At 43.4% G+C, this 27142-nt stretch overlaps 2 protein-coding genes across 5 annotated transcripts in view; one reads left to right on the top strand and one right to left on the bottom strand.

Moving 5' to 3' along the window:
- Nucleotides 1–11558, bottom strand: part of Acaca (acetyl-CoA carboxylase alpha) — a 267912-nt gene extending 256354 nt beyond the window's left edge. For both annotated transcript variants that reach the window (XM_013118312.3, XM_040749367.1), the window contains exon 1: nt 11159–11558. In XM_013118312.3, coding sequence (XP_012973766.2) covers nt 11159–11199 — 41 coding nt within the window. In that variant the 5' untranslated portion in view covers nt 11200–11558. The remainder of the gene's footprint in view (nt 1–11158) is intronic.
- Nucleotides 11559–11624: 66 nt separating this feature from the next.
- Tada2a (transcriptional adaptor 2A) overlaps nt 11625–27142 on the top strand; it is a 48474-nt gene continuing 32956 nt past the window's right edge. The window contains exons 1-4 of one of the 3 annotated variants that reach the window (XM_040749368.1): nt 11625–11726; nt 13770–13880; nt 20115–20221; nt 21920–21979. In XM_040749368.1, the coding sequence (XP_040605302.1) occupies nt 13856–13880; nt 20115–20221; nt 21920–21979 (192 nt within the window). In that variant the 5' untranslated portion in view covers nt 11625–11726; nt 13770–13855. Of the gene's footprint in view, nt 11727–12026; nt 12247–13769; nt 13881–20114; nt 20222–21919; nt 21980–27142 lie in introns of those variants that run through there. The other 2 variants (XM_040749369.1, XM_040749370.1) reach the window with 2 other exon arrangements.

The following is a 27142-nucleotide window of genomic DNA, read 5'->3' as shown; positions in this document are numbered from 1 at the left end:
TTAAAAGATTGAGTTTTTAATTTGTGTATATGTGTTTGCCTACATGAGTTTGTGTGTACCATGTATATGCAGGAGCCCCTAGAGGCCAGAAGATATCCTGGAACTGGAGTTAAAGATGGTTGTGAGCCATCATGTGGGTACTGGAACTGAACCTAGATCCTCTGCAAAAGCAGTAAGCACTCCTAACCACTCTCTAGCTCCTGTGCCATTGTCTTATGCATTTTATTTCTTTTGTTTTTGTCTGTTTGAGATAAGGTCTCATTTAGCCTATGCTAGCCTCCAAGTAACTATAGCCAAGGAATGGCCAGAACTCCTGATCCTCCTGCCTCCACTTTCAGAGTAGAAATTTCAAGGTCATCCTCAGTACATAGGAGTTAGAGACCAATCTGGGGTACATAAGACTTTTTAAAAACATTTTTTAAATAAACCATCAGGATTGGAGGTTCTAGGAGTCCTATTTGGCTTCAAGAATTTTCTTCATTTTGACTTCTGTGGCTGGATTTTATTTTATTTTTTATTTTATTTTTGGTTTTTTGGGTTTTTTTGGTTTTTTTGAGACAGGGTTTCTCTGTATTGTTTTGGAGACTGTCCTGGAACTAGCTCTGTAGACCAGGCTGGCCTCTGCCTCCCAAGTGCTGGGATTAAAGGCCACCACTCCCTGTGTGCTTTTATGCTTAACTGACATACAATAACTGCATATAGTTGGGGCTTAATGTGATATTTCAATATATGAATGTAAATATAATGATCAAATAAGGGTAATATCATTTTCATCACTTTAAACCTTGTGTTGGGAACATTCAAAATGCTCTCCTAGCTAGCTATTTTGAAATATTTACGAAATTGTTCATTGCAGCCACAAGTGCTACAGAAAAGTAGAACTTCTTCCCAACAAGGTGCCCATACTCCACACCCATCCTTTTCTATCCTTCCTCCTCCCCACAATCCCAAGCTTCTGTGGCCAGTGGAAGGATTCTGAAGGACCCTGCTTTAATGTATGACAAAGCAAGGTGGTTGACTGGGTTGTCAGCATATTCCAACCCTATTTTCTTTTCTTTGTTTGGGTAACTTGTGTGTGTTGAAAGACAGGCTTGCACACAGCCCAGTGCGTGTGCCATGGACTACATGGAGGTCAGAAAACACGTTGGAGGAGTCAGTGTTCTCCTTATACCATGTAGGTCTCAGGAATCAAATTCAGATAAGGTTTGACTGTGAGACCTTTACCCAGAGCAATCTGGCTGGCCCTATTCATCCTTTATTTTAAAACGAGAGGGGAAAAAAAAATACTCAAACCAAGTTGTCAATTTCTAAGACCTGTTATGGTCTTACTGTGAAATGATACCAGTTAATACCCAGTTCAATTTCAGAATGATTTAGGTAGATATTAGTCTCTTAGATATCTATGAAGACATCACTGTGTTAAAAAAAAAAAAGGGTGGGCTGTGGAGGCATATGCCTTTAATCCCAGCACTCGGGAGGCAGAGGCAAGCTGAACTCTGTGGGTTCAAGGCCAGCCTAGTCTACAGAAGGAGTTCCAGGACAGAATCCAAAGATACACAGAGAAATCTTGTCTCAAAAAACAAACATTTAGTCCCAGCACTCGGGAGGCAGAGGCAGACAGATCTCTGTGAGTTCAAGACTAGCCTGGTCTACAAGAGCTAGTTCCAGGACAGGCTCCAAAGCCACAGAGAAACCCTGTCTCAAAAAAAAAAATCAAAAAAACAAACAAAAAAGCAAAGGGACACAAGTCTTCATAATACAAGCTACTTCATAGGCAAAGACATGGTGATAACTTGGACCCACAGTTCCAGGCCATCAGGGGACAACACAGTGAGATCCTGCATAAAAATAACACAAGCCCCAACCACACCAGGGTATGCCCTAAAGAACCTTTGCCCAAACTTTTTGTCCGAGTGTACTGAAGATGAAAGTTGACAAAACCACTACGTACAGTGCCACAGCCATGGCCCAGTAGAGAAGTCTTTCTAGAAGCCTCTCCTTGCTGTGCTACCACTTTCATCCCCCAGAGGGTCTCTCCCTACATGCATAAGAATGAATCTGATTTTTATCTGTGCTTCAGTGAAATCCTTTCACTCCAGTGAGTCCCTTCTTCCTGCTGGGTTAACCTTAAGCCTTTTATCTCTGTAGATAATTACTGACATTTGAGGCATACCATATAAGGACAGAGGGCTCTGCCTTTGTCTGAGGTCATGACAGGGAAAGAAGCAGGTTGATGGGGACTATAACAGCCTCTGCTTCTGTTGCCCACTACCTTCCGTCGTCTTTTCTACAAAGTCCTCAGCATACAGACATGGTGAGCTTTTCAAAGTGCAAACAGTACAGCATTGCTTTCCAGCAGAAAACTACTCAGTGACTGTCTCTCCCACAGTAGCTCAACAGTTACCTCTAACAGAAATGAGTCAAGTGTGGTGGCAGGCACCTGCCATTCCAGTACTTGAAAGTCCAAGACCAGCCTGGACCATGTGAGAAGGTCTAAAAGAAATGTCTCAAACCTTACCAGGTTTTCTATTATTCATGTTTGTTATTGCTGTTTCCTGGGATTATTGATGTGCACTACCATTTATCATTTATTTGTTTCTTTGAGACAGGGTTTCTCTGTGTGTATCCCTGGTTGCACTGGAACTTACTTTGTAGATCAGGCTGGCCTCAAACTCACAGAGATCTGCCTGCCTCTGCCTCCTGAGTGCTGGGATTAAAGGTGTGCACCACCACTGCCCGGCTTTACCACCTCTTCTTGTACAAAGCAGTGGTCAGCATCTGGCCGAGAAGCTTTTGTCTCCACTCTGCTGTTGGCTTAGGTTCTCCATAGGTCAGCCTCCGCGTCACTGACACGGGAGTAATACCCCCTCCTGGAAGGGTTTCCTAGGACGAAAATGAGTAAACCATATACAGAGAACCTTAGACAATAGCTATTTTGTACTTTGTTGTGTCATTCTGAAGAGTGCGTTTGTGAGTACATGATTAAATAGTAGAGAGTTGCAGAGAAAAATGTTCTTGCTGTGATTATAGATTCTAGAAAATTAATAAAATGAGCAGAGGCAAAATGAAAAATGTGTTGGCTGTGTAAAAATACCCAATTAGAGTCATTTATACAAGCAGTTTAACATTTAAGGCCTAATTATCGTGCAGCACCATAACAATTACACATATCATTAAATATGCATCGGGTTAACCTTTTCTGGGCTCCTTCCATTTGATTACAGTAGGAAAGTAAGTACACGCCGCTCCCAACGAACAGTCTTTGCTAATTCCTCCTAATACACAAGTCTGTTCACTACTCACTTTAATGAAATGGGACAGATTCCAAACTCGTCTCCACTTGAGCCTGTAAGGATCCAGGCGTCACATAGGCTTGCCCCTGTCACCTGGCAGAAGGCACTCAAGCAGTACCCTGGTCAGCCCAGGGTTCCAGGTTGCAAACGAACCCTTTAAAAGACAGATCCCAGCCTACTTATGCTCTCTTTCCTGCTGTTCCCCTGGGGCAGAGAGGACTTTTCCTCTCCCTCTTCTGATCTCTCCCTGTCTCTGTGTCTCTTTCCTCCCCCACCTTCTAATAAAACTCACTAAGCTCTGTCTGCCTGGCATGTTTGTCTCCCATGTTGGACATGGAATCCATCAAGGTTCCCCTCCTGCTTATTCCTAACAGCCTCTACTACACTCATCCTCATGTAACTATATTGTCCCATGACCTTGAGATACCAGACTCTCTGCTTTGTGTTAAGCAGCAACAAAGAAACTCTGTTTGTATGCCCCTTGTTCTAGAAACCTATAGGTTTCAGGAAATAGTCACTGATTCAAATAATAGAAATATCCCAGTGCCCAGCACCAGACAATAGAACCTAGAAGAACTTTTGTTTGTCAAGACAGGGTTTCTCTGGCCTGAAACTCACAGATTAAAGGTGCGCAACAAAGGAGCACACCACCACCACCCATAGAACAACTTTTAAAAGGTTAATCTTTCAATACTTGAAATTATGTGTATGAGTGTCTCTGTGTGTACAGTGCCCATAGAGGACAGAAGAGGGCAAAGGATCTCCCTCTTGGAACTGGACCAAGTTGTGTGCTGCCTGGTAGATGCTGGGACCAACCCCAGGGACTCTGGAAGAGTAGGCAAGGCAGTGTTCTTAACTACTGAGTTATCTCTCCAGTCCCAGACTCCTGGTCTTATGCAGGGACAGAATTAAGAGCTCTGTATTCACTTGGCAAACACTCTACTGATTAGGCTACATTCCCACCTTAAGACTGTCTGAATTAGGTAATATAATCACTTTATATATAAGAAAAAAGTCAGGTGGGGCAGTGGTGGCATACACCTTTAGTCCCAGCACTTAGGAAGCAGAGTCAGGAAGATCTCTATGAATTCAAGGCCAGCCTGGTCTACAGCGCTAGTTCCAGGACAGGCTCCAAAGCTACACAGGGAAATCCTGTCTTGAAAAACTAAAAGGAAAAAAAAAAGTCAGAGAAAGGTAATAACTACTGAAATTCTCCTTTTGGTTGTTTTGAGACAGGTTCTCACTCTATTACCTAGGCTCACTTAGAACTACAAACTCTCCTCCTGCTTCAGCGTCTAGGGGCTGGGATAGTCACTGTAAGTTACCATGCCCAGCTTTTTAACTCGGCTAAATTATTTTTTAACTTTATTTATTTATTATCATGAATATACGTGTATGTGCAGGTGTGTGTGTGTCCACAGACCAGACAATGCTGTGGCAGCCAGAGGACAGCTTACAGGGACCAGTTCTCCTTGCACCCTGTGTTCCAAAGCAGCAAGCACTTTTGTCTGCTGCACCGTCTTGCCGGCCTGACTTATTTTTATCATCGTCATGTATGTGAGCACACATGTGCTGTAGTACATGTGTGAAGGGCAAAAGACAACTTTTAGGAACTGATTCTTTTCTTCCACTGTGGGGGTTGGAGATCAAATTCAGACGTCAGGCTTGCCTGGCAAGTGCTTTACCACAGGATTATCCCACCAGCTCTTTTGAACTTGACCCAGTTCTTAAGGGGTAGAGAGATAGGACTCAAATTCAGGACTCCCCTTATCAAAGTCCATTCTCAGAATTTTATTAACCAGGCCAATATCCTTACAGATATTTAAACATTCACTGTGCCTTCACTCACTGGTTGCAAAAGAGTACAGATTATTTGTTACCAGCCTGTTTTGACAGGTGGAGGCCCTGTGTATCAGGCTGAAAGGTATGCAGCCAAGTGCTGAACAGGCATATTTAATTTCTCTGACTATCATGTCCTAGAAGACTCCCTCTTGACCCAACCTTTTAGATTCTATGCAAAGCCTGGATGAGTCATGAGGCAGATATCCTGTACTTTGTGAGGAAGAGAAAGAAGTTGGTTGGGTGAAGAAAGGCAGAAGATAAGGGTAATGATGGCCTGGATATGTCAGAGCTTTTTAAAATCACAATGGCATGAAAATCTTAATAACAGACTGTTACTACATACATTGTAACAAAACTATTTTGTTTTCTTTTGAATAGCACTCCAAAATACCTTTACTTGCAACATATTACTTTACATTTTTATTCTCTTATTTATAGGTAGGTAGGGTTTCATGTAGCACAGGTTGGCCTCCAACTTGCTATGTAGCTGAGGATGGCCTCCAACTCCTGATCCTCCAGTGCTGGGATGACAGGTGTGTGTGCTAGCATGCCCAGTTTTAGGTAATGCTGGGGTTGGAACTCAGGGGTTTGTTCATTCTAGATAAGTACTCTACCGACTGAGCTACAGCCCTGTCCCTAAAATGTTGATTTTTTTAATTACTGTTGCGCTTGAGATGGTGGGGTCTCATGTAGCCCAGGATACCCTCAACTCACAATCTTCCTACTTCTGTGTCTCGTGTTGAGAATACAGGCACATGCCACCATGTCTGATTTTTGTTTGTTTGTTTGTTTTTCGAGACAGGGTTTCTCTGTATTGTTTTGGAGACTGTCCTGGAATTCGCTTGTGCTGGCCACCATGTCTGATTATAGATCTGGTTTTACTTCTGGCTGTGTTACCGGAATGATTTGGGAACAAGTGAACCCTATTTTCCCTTATTGTAAAGAAGGACACAGCAAGACCTTTTAATAGGATTTTGTTTTCCCTTCTTCACCCTTTTTATCTTTGGGACTCATCTTCCCCACATGCACATATAAAGGTGCTTCAACCCTTCTCTGCATGCTGGTTATAGTAGTGGTGGACCAAGTCATATGATGTCTAGGAACCTTCTGTGAGGAAAGGCATTAATTCCCTAACTCTTCTTCTTCATTCTTTATTGATTCAGGGCCCAAACATGGCAGCATTTGGTCAGTTAAGAGAGGCACCCACTGGGCAGTGGCTGTGCACACCTTTAATCCCAGCACTTGAGAGGCAGAGACAGGAGGATTTCTGTGAGTTCGAGGCCAGCCTGGTCTACAGAGCGAGTTCCAGGGCTGCTAACACAGAGGCACACTGCCTTAAAACCCACCCCACAAAGAGAGAGAGGCACCCCCATTGAAAGCAACACATCACAGTGCTGTCCCAGGCATAGGATTTGAGGACAGATTGGACAGTCTCTGGATGACAGTGTGGACACCTACTCCAGTTCTCTAACTCTTTGCATGCAGATAGCCTCAGAGAGAAGACCATAGAGTGGGGGAGAAAGGAGGAAGGCAATGCGCTGAGTGTAAGAGACTAGCGGGCTCCTGAGGGAAACACCTTGATGTAGATGCCTCTAACACTGTCCTACTTGAGGCTCAGGCCCTTCGTGAGCCAAGTTGCTCTTCCTCCCATGGATTCTATCATAGGAGGGCACTTTGAAGAGCCACAGTGATCAGAAAAGTGGTCGAATGCAGATCTAAATCCCCTGCATATCTCCATTGATGGGGTACTACTCAGAGAAAAGGGGAGAAGGCATAGCGGGTCTTTTGAGACTTGCTTTAAAAAAAACTTTTTAAAATTTTCTGTGCATTGGTGTTTTGTCTGCATGTATGTCTGTAGGGCATCCCTTGGAATTGGAGTTATAGACAGTTGTGAACTGCCGTTTGAGTGCTGAGAATTGAACCTGGGTCTCTGGAAGAGCAGTCAGGGTTCTTAGCCACTAAGCCATCTCTTGAGACCCAAGACTTGTTTTTTAAAAACATACTTCCATAGTCATTACCAACAGTCATCTCAGTTAGGTGGAAAATGTGGAAAATTGGAGGAGAGCAAGTTTATGGAGCTGTTCAACATTTGGGATGTAGAAAATAATAAGAGAGACAAGTAGGGTGACACATGCCTGTGAGCTCAGGCTGGGGCAGCAAGATCACCAGACCAAGGCTAGCCTAAGTTTCACAGTGAGTTCCAGGCCTTATAACAAGACTCAGTCTCATTAGAAAAAAGGAGAATTAAAGCAGACATGACAGGGTGTTATTTTCACAGGAAGGAGGCTAGGAACATGCACTTTGACTCTAACCACAGCAGCTCCATGGATGAGGAGGAATTGAAGCTTTGTTTGTTCTCAACCAATGCAGTCACGTTTCAGAGCCTGGAAACAATTGTCTTTGTTAGACTTCTAGTTCAAAAGTTTACTCTTAGTCAAGAATGAAGGCCTTAGAGAATGTGCTATGCCTGTCCTGAAGGTCCAGGTTTAAAATCAGTGGTCAGTAAATATGTAAAATTACTGAGTTCATTTTGCTTCCAGATTTCTCTACAGAGATGGTGAGAGGAGGAGCAAGGCACCTTTGTTCTGAAGTTAAATACAGGGTATGCTGGGACTCAGAGTTTTGAAGGGTCAGGAGAAGGTTTCTGGAGAAGTGACAGCCAAGCTGAAGTAAAGCCCTCCCTTGGCAAAGGAAGCCAGGAGGTGAGAGTGCGTCTGAGAACAGGAGGTCCTTCCATGGCGCTGGGGAACTGACTACAAGATGATGAACAAAGAAGTCAGTTAAGTGTAGTTTAGTAGCAGAGTGCTTGCCTTGGTTCCCATCCCTGGCACCAAAACATAACACCAAAAGGAAGTGAGACTGAGATAGGTTTAGATGGGCTTTCTACAAAGAATGATCTATAGATTTATTGTACAAAGCAAGGTACATCTTAGTGAATCAAGGCAATATTAATAATTAAGTGACAACAACAGGAATAAACCAGGAACCGCCTGATCAATTCAGGAATTATGGTCACTCTACTTGTAAGTCATGTTCAGCTGCTTGGACACCCAGTAAAAGTAGAGTTCGTTTTGTTTTTATTTTTTGACACATTTTTGGGATTTATGTGTATAAGTGTTTTGCCTGCATATATGTGTATCACTTGCATGCCTGGTGTTCATGGAGGTCAAAGGCACTGGATCCCTCAAAACTGCAATTACAGGTGGTTGTGAGCTACCACGTGGGCCCTAGGTCCTCTGTACAAATACACAGTCCTCTTAACCCCTAAACCATCTCTCCACTCCCAGGTCTTCTTTTTAAGTCTCACACATTTTCTCTGAGTAACTCCATCTGTACCTTTTGCCTGGTTGTTGTTTTTGTTTGTTTGGTTGTTTTGTTTTTTGAGACAGGAACTCTTTATGTAACCCTGACTGGCTTAGCCGCTGCCCTATGGACCAATCTGGCCTCAACTTGCAGCAATGCTCCTATCACTTGACTCCTGAGTGCCCGGATTCAAGGTGTGTGCCACCACATCTGGCCAAACCTTTGTCTTTATTCATTTCACCAGTTATCTGCTGACCCTACCTTTCTGGGAACAGAGGTTACAAAGAGAAAAGACAGTCTGTTCACAAGCTGAGGAAAACACAAAGAAGCAATTCTACTCCTTACACAATCTGAGCCCTGACCTCTCCACTGAGCTGCAGATTCCTATTGTCATTTCCAGTTAGTATGCAACACGTAGATGCCAAACACAAGTTACTTTCTCCTCCAAATTGGTCTTCCTTCAATTAGATTCTCCCTTCTTCTTGCGATGCCACCACCACTACACTGCTTAAAGAAGAAAACAGGGAAAGTGCTGCTTCCATCAGTGTTAGCCTTCCTCTCACGGGAAATTTTATTTTTCATATTTTGGAGAGAGAGAGAGAGAGAGAATGTGTGTGTGTGTGTGTGTGTGTGTGTGTGTGTGTGTGTGTGTGTGTTATCTGCCCAGAAGTACCTCTATATACGAAGGCCAGAAGTTGATGTTGGGTGTCTTTCTAATTTTTCAGACTGGGTCTCTCCTGAAACTCACCCATTGGCTGGCTGGCCAATGAGCTCCAGGATTGTGCCTGTCTCAACTCTACCTAGTGCTGGGGTTACCAGCGAAGGGAGTACTGGTGCTGGCGATCTGAACTCAGGTCCACAAGTTTGTGCAGCAGGTACTTCATTGACTGAGCCATCTCCCCAGCCCCTTCATTCTATTTTTTGAGAGTATCACTCAATGAACCTGAAGTTCATTTATTTAGCCAGACTGTCTGTCCAGCATGCCCCTAGGGGATCCTCCTGTCTCCTTCCCAGGTGCTGGGGCTACAGGCACACATCACCTCATATAGGGGTTATACTGAAGTTCAAACTCAAACACTACACAGACTGAGCCATCCCCCCTGAACATTTTCTTATTGCATTAATTTTTAAGTTAACCTATTCATAATGGGTTTCTTTATGCCATTTTCACACATATATGACATCATATTTTGTTGTATCCCCTTGGATACATTTTAGTTTATAATTTAATTTTCATCCTCCCTGGACAATTTAATTATCCATTTTTTTGAGTCAGGGTCTTATATACCAGATTGGACTGGAATTTTATGTGTTGTCAGGGTTGGCCTCCTGTGTGCTGGGATTACAGGCATGAGCCACTATGCTTTTCTTCAGAACATTGATCTTGTGGGGTGGTAGGGGCGCACACCTTAATTCCAGCACTCTGGAGGCAGAGACAGGTGGATCTCTGTGAGTTCAAGGCCAGACAGCCTTGCCAGACAGCAAGTTCCAAAACTACAGAGAAACCCTGTCTTGAAACACCAAAACCAAAAACCAAACCAAAACCAAAACCAAACAAAAAAGAGCAGAATATTGATCTCAACCCTTTATGGAATTCTAACCCATCCCAATGAAATCCAAAATGCAGCCAAAGTTTACCAGATGACACAAGATCTGGGTCCTGGCTATGACATTTCTTTAATCAGCTCTGTTTCAGCCATTCTGGCCTCCCTGCTTCTTTTCCATGGCGATCCATGCACCAGGGTCACCGTACTTGCTGTCTCTCATCTGCAGTTCTTCCTAGAAATCCACTTAGCTTCCATTCCTCGTGAAATAAACGGATTTTTGCTTGTGAGCTGTGTCTGCTAAGAGGCCTTTCTTCCCCATCCCAACTAAAAGAAAATCTCTGTATCACTGCTATCCCTTGACCCCAATTAATTTCCCATAAAACCACATTATGAGGCATCTTTTAATACTTATTATTTATGTATAATATGCTTATCTTTTATCATTTACTCATATGTAATATATGAGCCTTATGAGCAGAATAAGTTTTACTCACTTTCAAATTCTCAGTACCTAGAACAGTGACTGTTGTGTATTTACCAAATGAATGAATAGATTTGAGGACTCAGTAAATATAAAGTACCATATAATATTGATACAATAAATAGGAAAGTGTATGGGAGGAAATACATAAAAATATTAACTATTTAGCATGGTGGGGTGATTTTCACATGTGAATTTTAATCTTTTCTTTTCCTTTTTTTTTTGAGACAGACCTTTCACTCTGTAGCCTAGACTGACCTCAAATTGTCCTGCAGTCTCCCGTGTTTTGATCACAGATGTATGCTACTAATTACACCCAGCTGATATTTTTGTTTAACAATGGACTTATATTACTTTTGTACCAAAAAACTAATAAAGATGCCACACAGGCAGTGTATAAATGAATTCCAACAGAAGTTGGGTAAATCTGTAAGACAAATGTTTAAATAGTTATACAGCATATAGTTTAGATCAACCATGGTTGGCATCCCTTCCAACACTTGGTAGCAATGTGATCCTAAGTTATATATTCCAGTGCCTAAATTTTCTCAGCTGGACCACGGGGACAGGAACAGTGCCTCCCTCAGAAAGTTGTTGGTGTAATGCGCTTTGTACAATGCCTAGCATACAGTAAGGAATGGAAGCCCTTATAACAATCTCTACTAGTCGTAATAAGAGATGTTGGGACATACCTAGCCCTCAAGATTGACATCAGAGTGGACCACCACATCATCACTGCACTTCCACGTGAGCATCTGAAGCTCGGGGAGGGGATGGGTCTTTCCAGAGAAGACAATTGCGATGTCCCAGAAGCATCAGAATGAAAAGAACCCTCTTCAGTTTGAATAATCCAGGAGTGGCTTGCCTTCGTCCGGCCCAGCGCCTGGGCAGCCTCAGTTTCCTCGGTTGCAACAGGACTGGAGTGGGATTGCTATGAGAAAATCCAGACTGAACCAGGCGGGGCCACCTTTGAGCACCGCACTGGGACTCCTGTGGCCTCGCGAAAGGTGACAGCAGATCAGACTCCAGGGCCTGCTGGAGAGAGGGCAAGCATCACTCTCTCCATCCCGGGGCAGCGCCACCAGGACCCGCCCGCGGCCGGGGTGGAGGCGGGGCAGACGCGGCGTGCTCGCGACGGCGTAGTCCGGGGCCGCGCACGTGATGCGGGGCCGCGCACGCAGGCAGGAGCGCGCACGCAGGGAACTTGGACGGCGCGCGCAGCGGGAGGATCTTGGGTATAGGGGTGCGAGACCTGGCGAGGTGAGAATTGGGCCGGACGGCGGGAGCGAGGGCACGCGGGGTCACGCGGTGCGGGCTGCGGCGGCGGGGTCACGCGGCGGGCGTGGCGGGTGCGGCCCCATCGGTCCGCAGCCCCTCCCCCCGCTCTTTGGTGGCTGGTGGTGCCGCACCTCAGTGTCCCCGGTTGCGCGGTGGAGGGCGGCCCCGGCCCACCTGATCCGCCGAACCCCCACGTGGGTCTCGGCGAGCCAGTGTTGAGCTGCGTTTGCGAGCCGAGGCGAGGGTACAATGACTTGTCCAAGGCCATACAGCTTTAAGGATGCTGTCTGCACAACTGCCAAAACGGCAACTCCGGGAGCCTGCCCCTCGGTCCCTTCCTTACTCCCTCTAGTAATTAATCCGAATGTAACCCGTCTCTCCAGGATGTTAGTGTCACTGCGTGGGATTTCTAAGAAAGGAGAAGAAAGATTTTTGCCTTCTGCAGCATTGTGCTTTGTGACGTGGAGTGTTTGTCAGAGTGTATTCTAGCATCCTTTACGGTGTAAGCTTCTATTGATAGATCCCTGCTGTTCACCAACCTGTAAAAACATTGTGCCAATGCCCCAGTCTTTAGCGCTTCCTTTCCTCGGGAAAAAACAGTCTGTTCCAGGAGATTGTTAGGATTCCAAGCGATATTCCACATAGAGTGATAATATTCATTTCCTGTCTATATCGATGTTGGCTTGTTATTTTTATTCCTGGATGTATACTATTCCTTTGTTAAATTCATTTTTCTTCTGGGTGGTAGTGGAGCATGCCTTTAACCCCAGTGCTCGGGAGACGGAGGCAAGCAAACCTCTGAGTTCTGAGCCAGCCTCGTTTAGACAGAACAGCCAGAGCTACACAGACAAATCTGTCCCAGATTTTTTTGTTGTTGTTTCTTGTTTTTTTCCAGACAGGGTTTCTCTGTGTAACAGCCCTAGGTGTCCTGGAACTCTTTTTGTAGACCAGGCTGGACTGAAACTCAGAGATCTGCCTGCCTCTGCCTCCCAAATCCCGGAATTAAGTGCTCTTGACACCACTACCTAGCTTGGGTAGGATTTCTTGGTCTCCAGTAATAAAACAAGTTAAAATTTATTTTTTCGAGCAGGGCGTTGGTGGCTCATGCCTTTAATCCCAGCACTCAGGAGGCAGAGGCAGACGGATCTCTGTGAGTTCTAGACCAGCCTGGTCTACCGAGCAAGTTCCAGGACAGCTTCCAAAACAATACAGAGAAACCCTGTTTCGAAAAACCAAAGGGAAAAAATATTTTTTTGAGATAGGGTCTCAGAATGTAACACTGGCCGTCCCAGAACCCACTGTGTAGACTAGGCTAACCTCGAACTCACAGAAACCTGTTGTCTTCTGCCTCTTGGGATTTTGTATACCCTCACACCAGCAAGTTGCAGATTTTTTTAACATGGAGGTCTGAGCGCAGTGATTGGCTACCCCACCATTGCCATAATTTCACCAAAGCAAATCCAGCCAAAGGGAATGGATACTTGGCAGAGAAAGCCAAAAGTTGTTTGTTAGAAATTCATAAGCATTTGCTGGTTGAGGTGGAGCACACCTGTGACTCCTGACCTGGGTAGCTAAGATAGGCTCTTAGTTGGATGCCAGCCTGGACTACCATAGTGAGTCTGCTTCAAAAGCAAGAATACGCTTATGGATATTTAAGTGTACACTTAATGCTCCCGACTTTGAGGCTGAGCTTGTTGTATCATAACCCTTTTATACAAAGGCCAGTCCAGTTTGTAGAGGAAGAGCAGGTCCCCCAGCATCACAAACTCCTGGTGTGACTGGGTTGAAGGTGCTGCTTGTAACAGACCTTTGAATGGTTTTCTTTCTTTTTTGGTTTTTCGAGACAGGGTTTCTCTGTGTAACAGCCTTAGATGTCCTGGAACTCGCTCTGTAGACCAAGCTGGCCAAGAACTCGCAGAGATCCACCTGCTTCTGCCTCCCGAGTGCTGGGACTAAAGGCATGTGCCACCACCACCTGTCTTTGAATGGTTTTCTGATCCATGTGGCTCTTCTCTTTGTTCATAGGGGATCGTTAATTTTGGCCACTTCTGAAGTCTTGAAGAAGCTCCCTGTCAAGGAAGATCAGGAATAATAGCCGTCACTGTCAGAGAATGGACCGTTTGGGTTCCTTTAGCAGTAAGTACCATGGGGCAAGTTTCAAATGAAGATGAATAGCAAACTAAAGTAGAAGTTGATCATAGAAGCAACGTCTTTGAAATTGATTGATAACTTGTGGAGGAATCAGCCAGTACCTAGTGGTTACCTGCTGACCATAACACAAATGTATCTATCACTCCAAGTCTTAGAATAAAACCAAGCTGAGTGGACCAGCCACGATATGATTGATCTGTAATTAAACACTTTTATTTTTGAGCCCAGGGTCTCATGTAACTTGGGCTGGCCTGGAACTGGCTTCGTAGCTAAGGAAGACCTTGAGCTACTTATTTTCCTAAGTGCTGGGAATTCAGACATGTACCATCATTAGATTTTGAAGAAATCGCAATCACAAAATTAGGTGATACACACTTGTGCATACACAGGCACATATACATATGTACAATCACAAATTAGATGTTCATTAGTATCCCAGTAAGAACCAGAAATGTATTTTTCAGGCTTTGTTTCTTTGTCATTTTCTTAAAGACATTCTGCATTTTCCCTACATTTTTTAGAAAAGAAGAATTTTAGGACATATTTACTTCTACATTTTCAGTTTAACAAAGCTCCGAGTATAAACTGAAACTACCCCTACCATTTGGTTTGATTTGGTTTGGTTTTGGTTTTTTGAGACAGGCTTTCTCTGTGTAACAGTGTTGGCTATCCTGGAACTCAGAGAGGTCCTCCTGCCTCTGCCTCCCAAGTGCTGGGATTAAAGCACCTCCACCAGGTTTACTCTCATTTTTTTTTTTTTTTTTTGTTTCTCTGTATTGTTTTGGAGGCTGTCCTGGAACTTGCTTTGCAGACCAGGCTGGCCTCGAATTCACAAAGATCCGCCTGCCTCTGCCTCCCGAGTGCTGGGATTAAAGGCAAGCGCCACAATGCCCAGCTATTCCCATCTTTTTTTTTCTTTTCTTTTTTTTTTTTTGGTTTTTCGAGACAGGGTTTCTCTGTGGCTTTGGAGTTTGGAGGCTGTCCTGGAACTCTCTCGGTAGACCAGGCTGGTCTCGAACACACAGTGATCCGCCTGTCTCTGCCTCCGAGTGCTGGGATTAAAGGTGAGCACCACCAACGCCCGGCTGCTATTCCCATCTTTTAAAACACAATTGTTAAGGCATGACACAGAGCAAGCTCCAGGGCTACACACAGAGAAACCCTGTCTCAAAAACCAAAAAGAATTTCAGGTGCTTGAGAGATGGTTCAGTGGTTAAGGTCATTGGCTGGTGTTCCAGAGGACCTAAATCTGACCACCAGCAACCTCATGAAGGCTCACAACTGTCTGCAACTCTAGTCCCAGGGGAGCTGACATTCTCTGGTCTCCACAAGTACTGCATGTATATGGTGCACAGACATTCATGCAGCTAAAACACCTCTACAAATAAAATAAAAATGAAGGTTTAAAAAAAATGCAGCCTTTTTCTCTAGGATTTGCAGATATTTTCTTCCAGTTTACTTGCTTTTTCAACTTTATAGTTTTTGTTTTGTAAAGATGTATTTATTTATGTGTATGTGTGTTCACCCCTCGGAGTTTATGTGCACTATGTGTTTACAGGACCCATGAAGGCCAGAAAAGGGTTAGGGATCACCTGGAACTGGAGTTACAGATGTGTGGGTATTGGGTACAGAGCCTAAGTCTTCTGCAAGATCAGTAAACACTCTTAAGCACTGAGCCGTATTTCTAGCCTGTTTATAAAATTTTTTTTCAGTTTTTCTTACTTTGTGTGTCTGGATGTTTTGCCTGCATGTGTGTCTGTGGACCACATTCATTCCTGATGCCTTCAGAGGCCAAAAGAGGGAGTTACAGATGGATGTGAGTTGCCATATGGATGCTGGTCTTCTGGAAGAACAGCCAGTGCTGTTAACTGCTGAGCCATTTCTCCAGCACCAAAGATTTATTTAATTTTTAATTATGTGTATCTGTGTGGGAATATGTCCTTGTGAGTTCAGGTGCCTGAGGAGGCCGGAAGGTGTCAAGACCCCTTGGCACTGATGTTACAGCTTTTGTGAGCCATCCAGTGTGCTTAGTGGGAACCAAACTTCAGTCCTCTAGAAGAGCATGATAGGCTCTGAACCACTGAGCCTTCTCTCCAGCACATTTAGGGTGTTTTTATTGCTTTAGTCACTTTTCTTTTCTTTCTTTTTTTTTTTTTTTTTGTCTTGGAACTCACTCTGTAGACCAGGCTGGCCTCAAACTCACAGAGATCTGCCTGCCTCTGCCTCCTGAGTGCTGGGATTAAAGGCGTGAGCCACATTTTTAAAACAATTTCAGCCAGGCCTTGGTGGTGGTGGTCTACAGAGTGAGTTCCAAGACAGCCTCCAAAACAATACAGAGAAACCCTGTCTCAAAAACAAAAAACAAAACAAACAAAAAAATTCACAGTTTTAAAACTATTTCCTCAGAATTTTTTTATTTTATTGTTTTAATTATATATATATATATATATATATATATATATATAGAGAGAGAGAGAGAGAGAGAGAGAGAGAGAGAGAGAGAGAGAGAGAGAGTGCGGGTACCCGTGGAGGCCTGGAAGAGGTATCAGAGCCCCTGCAACTGGAATTACAGGTGGTTGTTAGTTATATAACACAAATGTGCTCATCTTATATGATTCATTCTTGCCCACTCACATACACACAAAGTGGATAAATAAATATGATCTTAAAGTAAATAAACCTTCAAAACCCTAGATCTGTCCTTTGTGTGCTCAGTAATTTTAATTTTAGAAAAATACATGGAGAGGGAGAAATTTAAAATGTTGCATATATCAAAGATACTGAAAAAGCAAAGAGATGATGATGTCATAAATGCATATATGGCCACTATGTGGGCACTGGTAAGACTGGTTCTCAAAAATGGAATACACAGATACATGTTTTCAAAAATAAAAATGATTCCATAGTAAAAGGGGTAGTCTGTAATGAAATAATGTAATCTATAGTAAAATAGTGTGTCAGTATGCTTTTTAAGACATGATTACACCCAGGTTAATGACACATGTTTGTAATCCCGGAACTTGGGTGCCTAGAGCAAGGATTGTCTCCATTTTGGGGAACAGCCCGAGTTACAGTAAAACCTCTCCTCAAAAAAAGTGGGTGTGGAAGGATGGGGGCAGGACATAAAAGCAGTGAGAGACTTGATGACTTAAGCAGTCAGCTGCTTAGACCCATAGGTTGGCTCACTACATCTTACCATGAGAAATTGAGGATGATTCAGGCTGTTAGTGACTAAGAGATGCTGCAAGTCTTAGTAATCCATCGTCAAGTTTCAGCAAAACAGATTACAGCCTCCTCTTGACTTGTATACTTGTCATACTAGGGTATTCAAATATGTTTAAACTGTCAAAATTTTTTCTTTGAGACAGGGTCTCACTAAGTAGCTCTAGCTGGTGTGATCTCATAAAGATCTGCCTGCTTGTCTCCTAAATGCTGGGATTGAGGCATGTACCACCACACCCAGCTCTCAAAAATATCTTAGTTGGGCCTAGGACTATTGCTTAGTGGCTCCTGCTGCATGCCTACTTGACTAGCATGTACAAGGTCCCGAGTCAGATTCCCAACACTAGCAAAAACATATTTGACATGTGAAATAGAAATGGGTTCTAGGTCCTGTAATTGTGAGATTTGTTTTTCTGTCTAGTTGATTTGTTTTTGTTTTTTGAGACAGGGTTTCTCTGTGTAGCCTTGGTTGTCCTGTCCTGGAACTCACTTTATAGACCAGGCTGGTCTGGAACTCACAGAGATCTTCCTGCCTCTGTCTCCGAGTGCTGGGATTATGTGCCACCAATGCCCGGCTACCACCAACTCTTTCTAGTTCTTTTAATGAAATAATTGAAACCTGCTAAGGACTTGAGCAGGGCTTTTTGTTCATTTGCTTTGTTTCACTGTTTAGGAAGGAGTACCCTGAGTACTTCAGAACACCTAGAATCCCAGTTCCTGTCTGCAGAATGTTCAGCCTAGTCATTATAGCAGCAAAAACCTACCTTTTGGGGGATTTTCAAAATGTTTTCCTAAGGTGTGGCAGAGAACCATGAGGCTAGTTAATTGATGCAGTGAACTAGTCAACTGTTAGAGGATAGAAAGGGTCAGCAAGATGGCTCAAGCCTGAGGATGTGAGTGCAGTCCCTGGGTACAAGTCTCCTCTGACCTCCATATGCTGTTGCATGCACACACACACACACACACACACACACACACACACACACACACACACTAAATGTTAAGAATGGTGATGACTTGGGAATGACTTGGGTCTAGGAGTCCAGGGGCAGCCTGAACAATGTAGAGCCTGTCCCTTAAAAATAAAAACAAGACCCCTGGAATATGGGTGTCAGTAAGGAGGCCTCAGCAATCTATGGGGCCTCTGGTAGTGGATCAGTACTTAACCCTGGCATATGAATGGACTTTGGGAGTCCATTCCATGTGGAGGGATGTGCTTCCAGCCTGGACAAATGGAGGAGGGCCTGGGCTCTGTCCTGGATGATATGACAGACTTTGGGGATCTCCCATGGAGTGCCTCACCCTCCCTGGGGAGAGGAGGGAAGATGGGATGGGGAGTCTGGTGGGGGGCCAGGAAGGAGGGGAGGAAGAGGGAGCTGGGATTGACACATGAAACAGGCTTGTTTCTAATTTCAATAGAAAAAAAAAATAAAATCAAAGCAAGAGTTCAGGAAATGCTGATTTGGTAAAGATGGGCATCTGGGGTTTGAGAGGTGACTTGTCACTTAAGGTGTTCTGCTCTTGTGGGGACTGGAGTTTAGTTCCCAGCAAGCACATCAGGTGGCCCACAACTGCCTGTAACTCCAGCTCTGGGACCTAACCCCTGGTCTCCATGGGCACCTGGATTCACATATCCCTCCCCCCCCCACTTTTTTCAAATGACATCTAGCACCTTATATTTTATTTTTTTCACCATAAGTGGTGGATGGCAATGCCTGTAATCCCTCTACTTTGGAGGCAGAAGCAGGAAGATCAGGAGTTGAAGGTCATCATAGTTGGAGAACAGCCTGGGTTACATGAGACCCTGTCTCAAAAACAGAACAAAAGGAAAATGCTTCTGGAAATACTTTGTTCTCTCTCTCTCTTTCTCTTTTTTTTCTTGAGACAAAGTTTCTCTGTATCCCTGGCTGTCCTGGCACTCATTCGGCAGACCAGGCAGGCCTAGAACTCACAGAGATCTGCCTGCCTCTGCCTCCTAATTGCTGGGATTAAAGGTGTGCCCTACTACTGCCCAGCAGGGGAGTACATTTCTTTATCCTGTCATTTTCCTCCCTGTCTTCATTTCAAAGCAAATGGCTGTTAGAGGAAGGAATGGTGCCTTGAAGGGTTTTTGGCTTTAAGGAGAAAGATGCTATCATAAGAGATCCTGCCCCATCTCCCTTCCAAGGCCTTTGTTCCACATTCCTGTGGGTAATCACAGAATAGTCAATTGTCCTGACTTCAGAGAGGCAGGATTTGGGGCAACCTAGAACATGTATACCTGGAGTTTTAGGGCTTTGGAGAGTTTATATTGTGCTCTTTGCCTTTATAGTTCAGAGACCTACTTACTGGTTTCACCAGAACAAGAGCAGGTCTGCAACGTTTTGTGTTTTCCTGGATGGAAGTCTCAACCTAGACACAAAGCTTAAATCCCAAATAAGAATTCCCCCAGCTTAAAAAATGAAGCCGGGCAGTGGTGGCACACTCCTTTAATCAGGAGCACTCAGGAGGCAGAGGCAGGTGGAATGAGTTTGAGGCCAACCTGGTCTACAGAGAGAGTTCCAGTAGAGGCTCCAAAGCTACAGAGAAGCCCTGTCTTCAAACAAACAAACAAACAAACAAAATTAAAACTTGCAGAGAAGTTGAAAGAATAGCCATTGGCTACTTGTGCACCGCTGCCTGGATGGAGCAATTGTCACCATTCTGTCTGGTTTGCCTTGTATATGTGTGTTGTGTAGGGAATGTGCCCATTTTTCTTTTCCTTGTGGCAAAGTGGGCTTTGTAAAACTTTAAAAGTGCTGTTAAGTTTCTCCGCCTCCACCTTCTCTGCCTCCATGTTTGAAGCCATAGATGCCCTGGAGGAAGGAACACACTGCCATGTAACAGAAGGAGTGCTCTTGTTTATGTGTAGAATAAGTTTGTCAACACAGTCACGGTCTCCAGCCTTTGCAGAGTTTCCCCATTTGTACTTAGTGGTATTCAGGAGTTTTAAACTTGTGTTTGTTTTCTCTGTTCTAGATGATCCATCTGATAAGCCCCCTTGCAGAGGCTGCTCCTCCTACCTCATGGAACCTTACATTAAGTGTGCTGAATGTGGGCCTCCTCCTTTCTTCCTATGTTTGCAGGTAACTCAGTGAGGACAGAGTGTCTGTCTTGGTGTATTTTGTGGATTCAGTAACTTGAGGTAGCTCAGGACCACACTGCTTGAGCTCTCTTCCTGCAAGTGGTCCTCCTCCTTAAACTTTACCAGGAAATTCAGAAACAGCAGATGGAGGAGACAGACCATCCATCTGTTCGTAGATCGTCCCAACTTAATGCTTACCACTTTTCCTGAGTAAATTTAAAGTGTTTAGATTATAGGGATCAGAAATGACAGGTTGTTCCTTTTGATCTCACTGTTTATTAGCTTGTTAGAGCGACCTTTGTATAGATGACAAGGGAACAAACCATTTTGTGGGTTATATTAAGAGTAATACTGAGTGTGCCAGGTACTATTTTGAGTATTTCATGTGAATCAGCCCCTAATCACTACAGTGCTCTGAAGTGAATAAATAAATATGTGCATTTTTTCAGATGAAACTCAGGCAAAGAAAGCCTAAATAATTTGTTTGTTGAGAATGTCAGGTTTTACTCATTCTAAGACACTGGATTATAAAAAATATTCCAGGGATGGCAGAAATGGCTCAGGGGGTAAAGTGTTGGCTGTGCAAGCATAAGGACCTAAGTTTGAATCTCCAGCATCCATGTAAAACTTAGGCATGGTAGCATTTGCCTATAACCCCATACTGGGGAGGAAGAGGAGATAGGGGGATCCTGGGAGTTTGTTAGCCAGCCAAACCAGCTAAAACAACAAGCTCTAGGTTCAGTGAGAGACCCTGTCTCGGGAAATAAAGGGGGGAGCCATAGAGGAAGACTCAGTGATGCCTCCATAAGGGCATGCATAGGCAAGTGCACCTAAGAGCGCGCGCGCATGCGCGCGCACACACACACACACACACACACACACACACACACACACACACACACACCAGTCCAGTTTTACATGTGTTAAAATGTAAAGAGTGGCTGATGAACGTTGCAATACACCTTGAGTTATAAGATTATATACTGGATATGGGGTGCATTTTGAGAGGATGAATATCGGGAAGGAAGATGAAGCCAGCCTGGGTTACATAGAAAAATTCTTTTTAACATACCAAAAGCAAGAGAAGACCCCACACACACACACACACAAAACTACAGCTCTTAAAACTAGAGCACTCTAGGCTGGTAGTGGCAGTGAATGCCTGTAGTTTCAGAACTTTGGAAGTGGAGAGGCAGGAAGATCAGGAGTTCAAGGCCAACTTGGACTACATAGGGAGATTAAGACTAACTTGAACTAATGAGATCCTTTCTCAAATTAAAAAAAGTAAAAGTAGAACACCCTCAAACCATTTTTTGTCTTGTTTTTTATTTTAGTTTATTATTTTGGTGTTTTGAGATGGTCTCTCTACATAGCCTTGGCTCTCCTGGAACTGTGTAGACCAAACTAGCCTCAAATTTGCAGAGATTCACCTGCCTCTGCCTCTCAAATGCTGGGGTTAAAGATATGCATTACCAAGCCTGGCTTTTATTTTATTTTTTAAAGCTGTGGTCTCGTGTAGTCTAGCTTGCCTTGAACTGGCTATGTAGCTGAGTGAGGATGACCTTGAACTCCTGATCCTCCTAGCTCCACCTCCCAAATGCTGGGGTTGAGTCCAGTGCCAGCTGAGCCTCATTCCCAGCCCAAAGAAAATATTTTTTTGTGTGTGTAGCTTTTGGTAATTTAACTTTTTTCTTCACAGTGTTTCACTCGAGGATTTGAGTACAAGAAACATCAGAGTGATCATACTTACGAGATAATGGTAATGATGATGTTGATGGGAACTAATAACTCATTTTCTTTATTTCCATGTATCTCTGTCCTTTTTCTCTTCTGAATTTGATAATTATCTAGTAGGCTTTTTAGTTCCTTGTAACCTATTAAGATATTTAAATATAAAAATAGCTTAATATTGGTGGTGGTGGTACATGCCTTTAATCCCAGCACTGGGGAGGCAGAGGCAGATGGATCTCTGTGAGTTCAAGACTACAAGAGCTAGTTCCAGGACAGCCCCCAAAGCCACAGCGAAACCATATCTCAAAAAACAAAACAAAACATAAAACAAACAAACAAAAGAAGCATAACATGTATGTATATACGTATGTGATAGTTTAAATGTAATTAGTTCCCGTAGTCTCATAGGAAATGATACTACTTGGAGATGTGCCTGTGTTGGTTAGGTATGGCCTGTTGGAGGAAGTGTGTAGGGGTGGGCTTTGAGGTTTCCTATGCTCAGGATACTGTCCAGTGTATCAGTTGACTTCCTGTTGCCTGCAAGATACAGCATTCCCAGCTCCAACACCACCTATGCTCCCTATTGTGATGATAATGGACTGAACCTCTGAAACTGTAAATGAGCCACCCCCTCAATTAAGTGTTTCCTTTAAAAGACTTGCCATGATCTTGGTGTCTCTTCCCAGCAATAGAAAACCTAAGACAACATGTAACATAAAAATGACTGACAGCTGTGTGATAATCCCAGCACTTAGACAGAAGGGTTGGAGGGTTGCCATGAGTTCAAGGCTAGTCAGGGATGTAGTGTGAGACTCTGTGTAGAGGTTTATATGAGAATGGTGGTCCCAAGTCTCTGGCATTTGAATACTTCATCCCCATTTGGTGACTATTTGGGAAGTAACTTTACTTTTCAGTTGCTTCGACAAAACACTGTGACCAAGGCGCCTTAGACAAGGAAGGGCTTACAGTTCCAGGGAGACAGGAATCCATCCATCACGATGGGGAGCATAGCTGTGAGCAGGCAGGCATGGCATAGAAATAGTACCTGAACGCTCACATCCTGATCCACGAACAGGAAACAGAAAGATGGGGTGACAGGAGAATTTTAACTTCCTGTCCCCAGTGACACACCTCTCTCAACAAAGTCTATACTTCCTAATCCTTCCCAAACAGCCTCCAAATGGGGACCAAGTATTCAGATATCTGAGACTTACAGGGCTCACTTTCATTCAAACTACCACACTCTGTTTCTAAAAACAACAGTAGCACTGGAGAGCAGTCCATCACTTACCAACTGTTCTTGCAGAGTACTAGTACTGATACTGGACAGCACACAAGCTCAAGGAAACCAGTGCTATTTCTAGACTCCATAAATACCTCTGTAGAGGGATTTTCTTTTCCATTGCCAACCCCAAGTAGTGATAAGGAGACTTATGATTGATTATGAAAGGTAGGCCTTAGCTTAAACTTGTCCCATTAGCTCTTGTAACTTAAAGTAACCCATTTATGTTAGTCTTCATTTTTGCCTCGTGGCTCTTTTACCTTTCTTTCATCTTGCACCTCTTGATTCTCTCCATCTGGCTGGTGACTCTGCCCCTCTTTCTTCCCAGAGTTCTCTCTCTGCCCAGAAGTCCCACATACACCTCCTGCCTAACTATTGGCCGGTTAGCTTTTTTTTTTTTTTTGGTTTTTATGAGACAGGGTTTCTCTGGCCGGTTAACTTTTTATTAGACCAATCACAGCAATAGATTTTCACACACTGTACAAATATCTCACAACATATCTTACCCATATATGCACAGACACACGTACTCAATTAAGAATAAATATTAAAAAAAAGACCAAGCCAAGCGTTGGTGGCACACACTTTTAATCCCAGCACTTGGGAGGCAGAGGCAGGTGGATCTATGTGAGTTTGAGACCAGCTTGGTCTACCGAGTGAGGAGTGAGTTCCAGGACAGGCTACAAAACAATACAGAGAAACCCTGTCTTGAAAAAAAAAAAAAAAGACCAAACAAGATAAAGCAAAATAAATTTGAAGAGACAAACTAGACAATATGCCAGATAAGACTTGACTCTGATTTGAATAATGGCATGCCACCTTTAATAAAAAAAATATGCCATTCTCCAAGACCTGACCAGGAGTTTAATAAGCCAGTGTGAATAATCAGGTCTCTTGACAGGTATATGTACCTTATTAAAATAGTTTTGTCTGGAGGCTGGGATTCTAGCTCAGTAGTAGAGCTCCCCCCCCCCATTGTGCACCGAGCTTTGGATTTGATCCCTAGCACTTCAGAGTACTTAAAGCAAGTTTAGCCTCTGGTACAGTTTTTCTTACAGTGCTAATTCCACAGTGTAGATTAAATCTTTGGCACTGTTTTAGTTTTCTACAATTGCTGTTATAAGTTATAAAAAATTTAGTGGCTTAAGATAACACAGTTTAATAGGTCAAAAGAGCAGTGGGTTTCCTGGTTTGTGGCAGGTCTTGAGAAGCTGAAATGGAGGTGTTTGGCTAGCCTGAGCTTTTTATCTTGACACCCCGGGGGAGAATCTGTTTCTGGGTTCTTTCAGGTCGGTGGCAGAATTGACTGCCCTGAGATTGAAGGAGTGGCGCCTCTGCTTCCTGGTTGGTTGTTGGCTAGAGTTTGTTCTTTGCTTCCAGAGGTGGTCCCCCCTCCCCCTTGCCTTCTGCAAAGCCAGGGACACTGGGAGCCCTTGAGGACTATTGAGAAAGTGCTTGAGCCTCTGACCTAATACTTTATACTGCTTACGTAGTTTCTCTCATTCTGCCTTTCTCTAATACTTAAAAGGGTTCTGGGGCGGGGGAGATTTTGTTTTCTTTTTAATTTATGTGTGTTATGGCTGGGTGTGTATGTTAGTTCACCACATGGTACCTGGCACTCCCAGAAGAGGGTGTCAAATGTCTTGAACAGTTGTGAACCACCATATGAATTCTGGGACTTGAACCCAGGTCCTCTGGAAGATAGCCAGTGCTCTTTCGTTTTGTTTTCTTTTACAGCCAGTGCTCTTAACCACTAAACCATCTCTCAGGTCCCCTCTGCTACTTTTAAGGATTTGTATGGTTCCATTGGGCCCACCTAGATAAACCAGGCCTTTCCTCTACTTTGCTAGTTGTTAGTAATATTAATTCCATCTGCAGAGTGTTTAATTTTAATTCTATCAAGCAGTACCTTATCAAACCTTAACCCACATCAGGCTATATATATATAGTGAGAACCTGCGTCAAAAAAAAAAATGGCTAGGAAGGCAGCTTTCTAGATGTAACTCAGCTGGTAGAGTGCTTACCTAGCGTACATAGTGCCCTGGGTTCTATCCTCAAAGCACATAAAGCCAGGTGTTGCGGCACACAGTAAGTACCAGGGAGTACTTGGGAAATGAAGCCAGCAAAGGTCTTTCTCATTTTCTACATCATAAGTTGGAAGCTAGCCAGGGATACATAAGACCCTGCTTCAAAAACAAAATAAAACAAAGCATTCAGAATGAATGACTGAACATGAATTTGATCATTTGTTGGTTCCTGTTAGTGTTCTTGCACCCATAATTCTGTCATGTTCTAGACTATAATGAGTTAGTCAAAAAGCAACTTAATAAGATTTTTGGGAGAATAACTAGATGCCTTTCCTTGCAGTTTCCAGTCTCTCTTTTAAGATAGTATTATTTTTGTTATAGTTTTTTTTTTAGACAGGGTTTCTCTGTGTAACCTTGGCTGTCCTAGAACACTTTTGTAGACCAGGCTGGCCTCAAACTCACAGAGATCCGCCTGCCTCTGCTTCCTGAGTGCTGGAATTAAAGACGTGCCACCACTGCTCAGCTTTTTGTTTTGTTTTTTGTTTTTAATTATGTGTAGGTGTGTGTGCTTGCATGTGGATATGTTCATGTAAGTTCATGTGTCAGCTGAGGGCAGAGGCACCCTGATCATTCAGAGCTGGGGCTACAGACAGTTGTGAGGCATTTGACATGGGGTCTGTAACCAAATTCAGGTCCTAGAAGATAGGCCTTAATCACTGAATATTTCTCCAGCCTGCAATCTCTTTTTTAATTTGAAGGTTTTTGTTTTGTTTTTTGCTTTTTTGAGTTTTTTGAGACACTCATGTAGCTCAGACTGGCCTCAAATTTGCTAGGTAGCCAAGGATGGCCTTGAATCCTGGGTCTTCCTGCCTCCACCTTCCAGGGGTGACCGCATTTTCTTTTAAGTCTCATATTCACTAATTGGAACAGTAACCAAAACATTCCTCCTTTTTCCAGTTGCATGTTGAATGAAGGTTTGGAAAGTAGGATCAGAGCAGCTTTGGCTTTGAGTTCATTTCACCAAAATTACTGTATCTTCAGAAAATTGATTCACTTTTTCCAAATCCACCTAAGAATGTCTAGACTCAGATTTTGTTATCTGTTTTATTTTAATTATTTTTATGGTGCAGGGGATTGGATCACATGCTACTCCTGACCTACATCCCCAGTATCCAGAATTATTCATGTGAGATGGTAGAATAGCTCTTATGAGACAGTTATGTAGCTTGGGTAGTTTGTAGTCATGCTCAGCCACCAAAGGAAAGCTGACTGTGAACTCTCTAGCTTTTCTGAGCTCTACATCTTCCACATAATGCTAAAAACATTGTTTTACTTCAGCCAGGTTCACTTAATTCTTATTACATCATTCTTTCTCACATGGTCCCCACCCATACAAACACCTTTCAGGGATCTGAACTCAAGGGAGCCTTTGGGGAATACTAATACTCTCCACCTTTTATTAGCCAATCTTTCCTATCCTTCTAGAGAAGTGATGACCAGCTTTTGGCGTTCTATACCCCATGCCTCTAAAATCTTGATTCTTTGCAGCATAAAGCATCTGATAACTTTAAATGGTTTCCATACTTTTCTCATCTCATGGTGCTGTATTTTGGGGAGTTACTCATGCTGTGGTGGGTGGTACATTAATAGAGATTTCTGAATTCTGTAGCTATTTTTGTCTTGTAATTCTTAGGACCTTGAGCAAGAGAAGGCAGCTCTTCCGCCACACCCTTTATGACAGTAATTCTTAGACTTTATTACCTGGAACTTAGAATTGTAGATTTCCAGGTCCCATTGTTAGAGATTGTGACCCAAGTTTGGGTCAAGGATTGAAAACACTAAAGAAAGGGGCAGGCTTTTTATTTTCTTCTTGAAGTCAATG

The sequence above is a fragment of the Mesocricetus auratus genome, unplaced genomic scaffold (assembly GCF_017639785.1).
Source record: "Mesocricetus auratus isolate SY011 unplaced genomic scaffold, BCM_Maur_2.0 Super-Scaffold_100007, whole genome shotgun sequence".
Taxonomy (NCBI): Eukaryota; Metazoa; Chordata; class Mammalia; order Rodentia; family Cricetidae; genus Mesocricetus; species Mesocricetus auratus.
Note: the sequence above shows the minus strand (reverse complement) of the source record. Positions and strands in the feature narration are given on the sequence as shown.